This window comes from Urocampus carinirostris, chromosome 17 (assembly GCF_059441175.1).
Source record: "Urocampus carinirostris isolate Australia breed hairy pipefish chromosome 17, RoL_Ucar_1.0, whole genome shotgun sequence".
Lineage (NCBI taxonomy): Eukaryota > Metazoa > Chordata > Actinopteri > Syngnathiformes > Syngnathidae > Urocampus > Urocampus carinirostris.
Window position 1 is genome coordinate 27,593,799 of NC_142365.1, and position 9,879 is coordinate 27,603,677.

The 9,879-nt window shown below is 39.2% G+C and overlaps 1 protein-coding gene across 1 annotated transcript; it reads left to right on the plus strand.

Moving 5' to 3' along the window:
* The first annotated feature begins 586 nt into the window (after window positions 1-586).
* Window positions 587-1,680, plus strand: LOC148349683 (cyclic AMP-dependent transcription factor ATF-1-like). Its single transcript, XM_088321627.1, has one exon. The coding sequence runs from the start codon at window positions 651-653 to the stop codon at window positions 1,176-1,178; it is 528 nt and encodes a 175-aa protein (XP_088177753.1). The 5' UTR covers window positions 587-650; the 3' UTR covers window positions 1,179-1,680.
* The last annotated feature ends 8,199 nt before the right edge of the window (window positions 1,681-9,879 follow it).

The following is a 9,879-nucleotide window of genomic DNA, read 5'->3' on the forward strand; positions in this document are numbered from 1 at the left end:
TCGTTATATCTAACAATATGACATTTTAACAATTTTTTCAACATTTTTAACAGCAATTAATGGTTTGAACAAATTCATTGACACTAATAACAGAAAACAATCTTGTCAATCTCAACAGCAATCAAGCACATTCACAATATTATATTTCAATATGACGTTTAACAGCAAACACAATGTGAGGTTTGAACAACCCTTCACTAAAATCTTAATAGCAATCAAGCGTATTCACAATTTCGTTGTATAACATCTTTGTTAGTGTCAATAGATCCGTCCAGGCCAAAGTCGATTGTTTTTGTTCTGAACAAATCCACCGACACCAACAGCAGCAAAACAAATACGACAATCTCAACAGCCATCAAGCATATTCACAATTTTGTTATATCTGACTTAAAGGACATTTACTTTTATAGCTTCTCCAACCAGCTAGCCTGTATTCAACTGTGCTAACATCATTGCACAAGAGTTATAGTATCCTTTGTAAGCCTTCTAAAAAAAATCACAAACACAATGTCTTTGATCTAAAGCTTTGTCGCTTCATAAAGACAACTCGCTCTGATTGACACAAGTCTATGATGAGGCTTGCTCTATTTAAAAAACCGTGAGTGTAGTCAGACTATTTCATTTGTGGCTCAGGGTCTTGTCTTATCACCATGGATGGGAATGCCTGGAAGATGTCTTCGAGTTATTATAATGCCGAATATGGAAGCGAGTCTCATTCGACGAACCAATTGAACATCGAAGGGACTCAGACGCTGTCAGCCTCGGCTATCAACTCGGAAGCTCTTCCATCCGATTCTACCATCTCTCCTGAATATTATTCTCCATGGCCTTATCAGAATCCATGTTTCCAAGGATTTCATGGGCCCGCGTTCTGCTATCAAAATGAAGGGGCGCAGGTTCTGCCGATCGCGATGACAGGCACGCAGTCGGGTGACATGATGGGCTCCCAGCTACAGTACGCCAATCCGATCTTACAGACTTTGCTCCACGACAGCATCCCTCGCAAGCAAAACGAACACAGCCTGATGAGGAACAGGGAAGCTGCCCGGGAATACAGGAGGAGAAAGAAAATTTACATTCAAGATCTGGAGAAACGTGTGGAAAAGCTGGAAATGGAAAATAAGGCCTTGAAGGAAGAAATCAAAATCTGGAAAACGAGTCAACAGAAATGTCAGTAATTCTTTCCTAACGTTGGCTGGCATCCTTTGCAGCATCGAGAATCGGTCTCTGTGAAAATGTCAAATGTATTTTTTGTCAAGATGGCGGGAGACATCGCAAGAGAACATTTTCTGGATGAAATAATTTGGTGACATTTGGATCAGATTTCGGATATCGAACAATCCAAACAGAAATTCCTCATGCGATTGAGAAAAGATCTTACAGCTGACTACATTTGGCTGTTAATGATTTGACATGTTAAGTACTTAGTCTGATATAATATCTTACTGCTGACTACATTGGCTGTTGATTTGACATGTTAAGTACTTAGTCTGATATACAATGTATACAATATCAAGTTTTGTTTAAATACAAATTAAGTTGCACTGTTTGCTATCAGTAAAAAATATAAAATAAAAGTATTGACATGTACTCTTAGAACACTGGAGTGCTGGTTGCTGGAAATGGGCCTGTATACACCTCTATAAATGTTGCATTAAAAACAGATATTTGCTGCTAAAATTGTCATTTACTATGTTAACAATGTAAAGGGTGTATTTCTGATTACTTACATGTTTCGTTCATTAAGAAAAACAGTACTTTTCCTTAAAGTAAGGGCATTTTTAGGGGTCCCCAAACTTTTCAACGGTAGTGAATATATCTCATTCATTGCTTGTTACCTCCTCGACTGTAGTAGAAACTACATTGTGGTAATAGAATAAAAGTGTTTTGAGAGTAAACATTTGCACTCGTATAGCCCTGAAGAAAGCTTGTGTTACAGTTTAAACAAAAATATATATCAATGAATGGCGGCACGGCAGCCGAGTGGGTTTCCTCCAGGCACTCCGGTTTCCTCACACATTCCAAAAACATGCATGTGGGATTCATTGGCTGGTCCAAATTTTCCCTGGGTGTGAATGGGCGAGTGAGTTGTCTGTCTCTCTGTGCCCTGCGACTGGCTGGTAACCAGTTCAGGCTTTCCCCTGCCCCCTACCCGAAGACTGCTGGGATGGGCTCCAGCACCCCCGTGACCCTACTGGGGATAAGCGGTGCAGCTAATGGATGGATGGATATCAATGAATTACTTGAGTTTAGTTGACCCAACCTGCTCAGTTACTTTACATTAAAAGAAATGTATCATATTGTTAAGAACCGTATGACAATATATTTTCTTTTTTCTACAAATTGGTTCATTTTGTTAGAAAGACTAAACAAAAATTGTTTCCTTAAAGCAGTGTCTGAAACTCGTGACAACTCTGAAAAGTTGCCTGCCCCATTTTTCCCAACTTGAAACACAATAAGACGACTAAACGGGAAAAAAAATATTGTTGCAAAATATTAGTTATTGATAATCAGAATATATAACAGAACAACACTTTAAAATTAAGTTTATTACAAATCTACTTATAATATTTATTCCATGTATATGACATCACTATTTTTCAACTGCCATCAAGATGTACCTGTATTTACTCATCTTCATTCATGCAACGTTTACGTTGCGTCGTCTGGTACAAGCCACGTCAACTCCTTTTAATGTAAGTACGTTTTGTAGCGTCATAAATGTTGCTTTGATTCTTTCGTCTGGGCTGAAGTTTTGGCTTATCCGTTTTTCTTCTCTGTGCGTCTACTTTGGAAAGGATATGCAAATGCGCGACCTTATAAGGTTCGGGAAAGTCCGGAAGCACGAAGTTATTTGACGCGTGCTTCTGATCGGCTGCCGAGTATGCAAATTGAAATCCGAATAAAGCAAACCTTTGATTTAAAAAAAATAAAATATTTTGCTTATTTTTCCTCTCTCTTGAAAAAGATGTCGGCCACCCGGGGCGGAGACGTTGTGTAAGTTGTACACCCGACGTAAAAGATGCACGCCCTGGGCGTCCGAGCAAACGTTATTTCAAACACTGCTGAAAGCCCCAATGCCTAATATTTGACCACAAAATAGCACTGTGTTGTCTTTTACGAGCGAGGGCCAACGATACACGGCATAGCGTGGTGCCATGATGTCAGAGAAACATGGCGCCGACTGAAGTGGTTTAAATAAAGACAAATTTCTCGACTTCTGACTTTTTAAAAGAAAAAATAACATTGTTATAATAATTCATGTATTTTTGCCTAGTATTCCAGTCAATATTTTTTGTGTTTTTCTACTCGAAAGTTTTTTTGTAGACAACCTTGCAAAACATTTTGAGTTGTTTGGACCACCATCAAATTATTTTACATGTTTTAATTGAAAAATGTGTGGAACTCAGTAAATTTGAATGTTTGTTTAAAATGAAATGTCCCCAAATAAGTTCATGCAATACTTTGTAGTATGTTAGTACTAGATGTCGCTGTATTGTGTAGTGCAACTGAAAATGAAAGCTAAAAAGCACAAGTCCGTAGACTCGAACTAAACTAATATTTTTATAATAGATTTGCCCAGCCAAGTTTTTTGTTTCTTGGGTATACTCTTAGCATCGCAATCGAAACATTAAGTGAGGCTCCTTTAATTTAAACCCCAAATTCCTGCGTTACGAGTATTTAAAAAAAAATGTTTGTGTGATCGTTCATGTATTTTTGCTTACTATATAAATCAATATATGCATATGTATATATTATATTAGTCGTACAGTATCATACACACACACACACACACATATATATATATATATATATATATATATATATATAAGGCGCTGTGGTTAGCGCATGTGCGGCACAGTTCTGAGGTCATGGGTTCAAATCCAGCTACCAACCTTCCTGCATGTTCTCCCCGTGCTTGCGTGGGTTTCCTCCGGGCACTCCGTTTTCCTCCCACATTCCAAAAACATGCATGTCAGGTTACTTGGCCGGTCCAAATTATTCCTAGGTGTGAATGAGTGAGCGAATTGTCTGTCCCTGTGTGCCCTGCGACTGGCTGGCAGCCAGTTCAGGGTGTCCCCTGCCCACTGTCCGGAGATGGCTGGGATGGGCTAAAGCACCCCCGCGACCCTACTGAGGATAAGTGGTGCAGATAATGGATGGTTGGATGAATATATATATATTTAAACGAATAAAGTTTTTATTAACCCCTATGAGGCGCTCCCTTATACAGAATGTCCTGTTAACATTCTGTAACATTTTATCTAGAAAAATCCAAACAATTGGTTGGTTTGATGCACAGCGACCCAGAAAATGGGTCAAATTGACCCAGGGAATGGGTTGGTTCATTTTTGACCCAAGTTAAATTATTTTTGACCTATTATTTGCTCATCACACTTAAAAAAATGACCAAATTACATTGAAAAATTGCCACGTGATATTGTACAGGATATAGTATGGGACCTTTATGTTGTATTGTTTCATCGTATGGAATGGTATTGGAAGGTATCCAACATTATATTAGTCGTACAGTATCATTTTGTATCACATCATATTGTCACAGTCAATTGTACTTATCATTGCATATAATCAATACTAAGTGGAGATGAAAAACACCAGAATGAAGGACAAAGTAAGTGTTGTGTATTGATTACTTGTCGCGCCATGGCAACGTGGATGCAAATATGTGTGTGCATGGCCCACGGGGAGTGTGTGCTCTGTGATCCAGGTAATGTGGGGCAGACCAAGAACAAGGAGGGGGAACACCCGCCATCCATCTTGACTTGATGACACACAAGTATCGATCCGCCTATTTGGCATGGTGCAATCTCGACAGTTCGGAAAAACGTCATGTTGTGATACGATACTGCATTGTTCTGGGTATTTATTGTGTATAACATTTTTATGTATGTACACAATAATCCCTCGCTTTACCGCAATTTACATTGCGTGGTTTTGTTAGTTCACAAATTTTCATCATAAACTGTTCTGCATTTTGATTGACTAAACAGTCGCCTGGCCCTTTTCTGCCTGTGTCTGCCTGTGTGTTAATAACGATGCAGTCTTAAGTTTTACATGGTTCGCCGATGTCTTAACCGCCTGGGTCGTCGGGGCACCACTAAGGATGCATCTCTGGACTGCTTTTTCCACTGTTGACGGTTCCTGGCCTGAGTTTGGGTCATGGCAAAGTTGCTACCAGTCCATTCCTTAATTTTGTCTCCTGCCAGTCTGGCAATATCATCGGCAAAATGGAAGTTAGGGACGTTATGTCCCACAATGCTGACTGCACCTTCATATGGGTCCAGCGCTTCAGTCTTGATGCTCCCCAGGAAGATGTTGAATACAGCCTTGTCTCACATCGAATGAGGTTTGAAACCATGCTCCACTGGTACCCTTGATCATCACAGCAGTGTCGGCCCGGCTGTAAGTGCTTTTTTCGGTCCAGTGTTTTCCTGACATTATTTCCTTTATGGAAACTCCAAATTAATCATGATTTGCACGTACGCAATGTAGTTTTTTTCAGGCTGTTATACGTACATGTACAGCATAGAACGCAACGTTGTTGATACACAGGCAGAAAAGGGGTAAGCCGAATGTTTAGCTAGAATGCAGAACAGAATGTCCGTTCCAAATCTGCAGAACTACGAAAAGTAAACAGCGATATGGCAAGGGATTAGTCTATTCAAAATTGTTGTTACTAATTGTAAAATAGCTTTGGTTATGTCCAAGTAGTCGTGAGTACTGATAACTTCAAATGAGGCTGGCATTGGAACTGATACCCGATAAGGTAAACAGATAGTTGTTGTGCTCATCCATACATATCAAATAAAATCACCACTAATTCAATGTCGTCCTCAAATGTGTGACTATTATGGGCTCTGACATGGGAGCGCTCGGATAATTAGTCGGGGCACGCCATTTGCGATGATCCATCAGGGCCGCTGCCACGCAGACGATGCTGGTGATTTATCATTGTGTGAGAGAAGACATGCTTACTCAAGCACCTTGGGTTCTCCATTCCTGTTTATTGTCCTGTTTCGTGACAGAACAACTTTGCTAGTGTCTCACACGGAAGATTTTTCGGTGGCCGTAAACATGCGTGTAGCCTTTAGAAGGCCACAAACAAATTGACCAACAGTGGGTGCTCTAACTCCAAAAACAAATTGCAATCTAATGTTTGTAACAACATATTTTTTAGCACCTTGTGCTGTGTTACTGCCATGTTACAGCGCTGTTTGGAAAGAAAACTCTTTTAACACTCGTCTTCATTTACTGAATCATTTATTTTACAATGTACAAAAAATATTTTATCTTTCAATGGTAATATGTGCGGCCTATAAACAGGTGTGCCTTGTAGTCCAGTTTTATGTTTTTTTTTTTTATTCCACCTTAACATAGAAAAATGTACCAAATAAGTATATTCTCATCTTGTTTACGACATTACAACAAAATAAAACTTGAGTGTGAGCTGAGTAAAACGAGATGGAACAAAGTATTTGCAGGAACTTGAAACAAAATATCAATATATATTTGAAACAACAAAAAATTAATGAGGACCAGCTAAAATTAGCACTGGGAAGGTTAATATTGTTTTTTTTTACCTGTAAATACACATTTACTACCTTTTACAAAACGTATTTATGAGCAATATTCGACAGCACATGCTATACTAATCACCTAAAAACCCGATGAGTTGTGTTATGTATTTTTGCATATTTCATGACCACTTTTGCTTTTCTTTTGGGTTGGCATTACCGACAGTCAGGCTAGCTTAGCTCTGCTATTGACCATAGAATAAAAGTTAAGCGCAACAATTAGTCCATTTGGCTAACACACAACAGGAAGCCGACATTTCCACACGGGGGCAGATTCACTTTCCCCAACAATTTAACTAAGTGTACTCCTTCGAAAACTGACGAATTAGTGACATTGGAGTCTCTGGGAAGCCTTTTTCTCAAGTCCTTTAGCTTTCTCCTATTGGCCATCTTCTCCCTGCATAATGGCGTGCCGACTCCCACATGGGCGCGTCAAGGAAGCCCCCTGAGCTTCACAATCTCGTAGAAGGGCGTCCCGATGTCTGGGGTACACAAAACGACACTGAGCATGTCTACGTCATCAGGGACTTTCTGCGTCAACAGCGTCTGGATGTGCTGATTATCTTATCAGCTGTACGTCCCGTTCTTGCCGTTCCTGTAAACAACATTTTCCACCAGGGTGCCCTGACCTCGCACCGCAGCCTAGTCAGTGAATATATTTTACATTAAATGCAATTTGTATTCAATCGTATTCAATTTTTTTATAGTCAAATGTATAAAATCCTTCAGTGGGCAACCTAAAGCCTCAGGCCAATACACATATAAGAACAAAAGGGGGTCCACACAGTGTTACTGAGTATAACTGGGGCCCGAAAGCCCAAATAAAAAACACATTAAAAAATGTATTATTTATTTCATCTTAACAAAAAGTATTCGTGTGGACTTGATTTAGTATTACATTTTGGGGTTACATTTTGTCAACATTTTCATAATCTCCTTAAAAAGGACAGTGTGTATTAAACGATTCTTATTTGTAAAAAATGTTTTGTTAAAAAGTATTCAGCTAGCAGTGGCTCAGCTGTCTCTTAGCTGTGCTGTTCCTATAGTATTGTTTGTTATTTTTGTAATATTAAAATGTGCCACAGTCGATTCATAGTCATGATTGTACGATTTCTTCACTTATTACCTCTTCAGTATTTCATTTATAATTCCTTCATTTTTTGGGTTCCCTTCTAGTTCAGTTGTGATTTAGTTTGTAGCCAAAAGTGGCCTTGAACATTTTCACATCAGACTTATCAGAGACAGTTTAAACAAAGGGTTGTTGTGCAGTGGACATTTTCCGTACCACTCAACCTTATTATTTAGCGCTACCTTGTGGTAAAAAAAAAATCGTTATTTGTAAAAAAAACAAAACAAAAAAAAACTGTACTGATTTAAAAAAAACACATACAATAAACAAACTACCATTTAATGTGCATTTTTTAATATACCTGCTTGTTGAGATCTCATCACATCTCATCAGCCGTACCGCTTATCCTCATTAGGGTCGCGGGGGGGCTGGAGCCCATCCCAGCCATCTCGGGGCAGTGGGCAGGGGACACCCTGAACTGGTTGCCAGCCAATCGCAGGGCACACAGGGACAGACAACTCATTCGCTCATTCACACCTAGGGACATTTTGGACCAGCCAATTCACCTGAAATGCATGTTTTTGGAACGTGGGAGGAAACCGGAGTGCCCGGAGGAAACCCACGCAAGCACGAGGAGAACATACAAACTCCGCACAGGAAGTCTGGGCTTGTTGAGATATTTTCATTAAATTAACATATGAGCTCACCTAAAAAAATTATACTTTTTGTCGACTTTTGGTGTCTGTAATTTGTTTTCTTCCATTTGCTTTTTGTTGGAGTTCACTAATGGTCAAATAATTTACACTGTTTTTTAGCACGTTGTTGTGCTTCTGTAGAAAAAAATAAATCGGCGATCACAAAATTTTACAAACAGGGAAAGAGGAAGACAATACAACAAATGCCATTCACGTCAAAGTTTTTGTATACAATCTTGTTGTAACGTCACAAAAAAGCAAAGTAAAGAATCGTATTTTCAAACAACCCCTTGACAAACCCGATATGTCGCCTCGGGCGTTCTGACGAACAGTAAGACGAGCGCAGCAAAATATTTGTTTTTTGTGGAGTAAAGAATAGGAAAATCTGCCGTTGGAAGAGTGAATGCCAAACAGCGTGATTTGAAACAGCAGATGGGAAAACCGTTGAAAACGGAAAAGCTGGACAGATTTATTTGGTGAAAAGTAATACTATGAGTGGCCATTTGAGATGTACATCATACCTTGCTCTCAAATGTAACATCATAGTTTCACACATGCAAAACCATACTCCCATACAGGCACAGTGATGCCCATGCACAAACACTAATATACTTGCATAACCACCACTATACGCATTCACAGATGCTATTATACTCTCATACACACACCTCTATGCTTTCACACACATCCTAGTGTAATCCCTCATAAATACACTACTAAAATTCTCTCACACACACTATTACACTCTCTCAGCTACACTACTATTCTTCCACGCACTACTATAGACTCTTAAACTATTCTGCTCCCCAAAACACACTACTATTCTTTCTCACACACCATTAAATCAGTGTTCTCGTTTGCCCGCGTCCCTGCATCCTAGATGCATCATTTTTGCTGGGGACGCATTGTGTCAAATCAACGTGTGTCCCCGGGACGCAACTTTTTTGACACAAAATTGTTATTATTACGCGATTATCCTTCTTTTTTAACAAAGATTTACCACACTCCAAACTTTTCGTCAGGCAGATCCGCCATTGTTGTTTTGGTCTCGCTGTTCCAGTTTTCTTCTGCTCGCCGATCTCGGCCGCCGAGATCTTGTTGCTTCGAGATTACGTCATTGTTGTGGTGCTTGTCGTCGAGTTAAGGTGAAAATCAACACAAAATTGGTAAATCTTTCAGTGTCAGTAATAAGTCGAAACATACTGGATTGCATAAATCATTTTTCAATACGAACTTTCACAAAAGCACATTGGATCGGCACAACGACAATAGAACCACAAATTAGCTATAGAAATTCTGTTGCTGCAGGAAGAGAGAGGCAAGTATGAACTGATACGACATCAAAAAGAAGACTTGGCCGTGCTTTCACTGCTAAAGATAGTTAAGTGGATGGCATTTCTTCAGTATTTTCTATAATGTACAATATTGTGAACTAAAAAATCTGAATCGTTAACTGCTTTGTATTAACAATTAACTGTGATGATTAAAACTGAATGAAAATATAGATTTATATAATTAT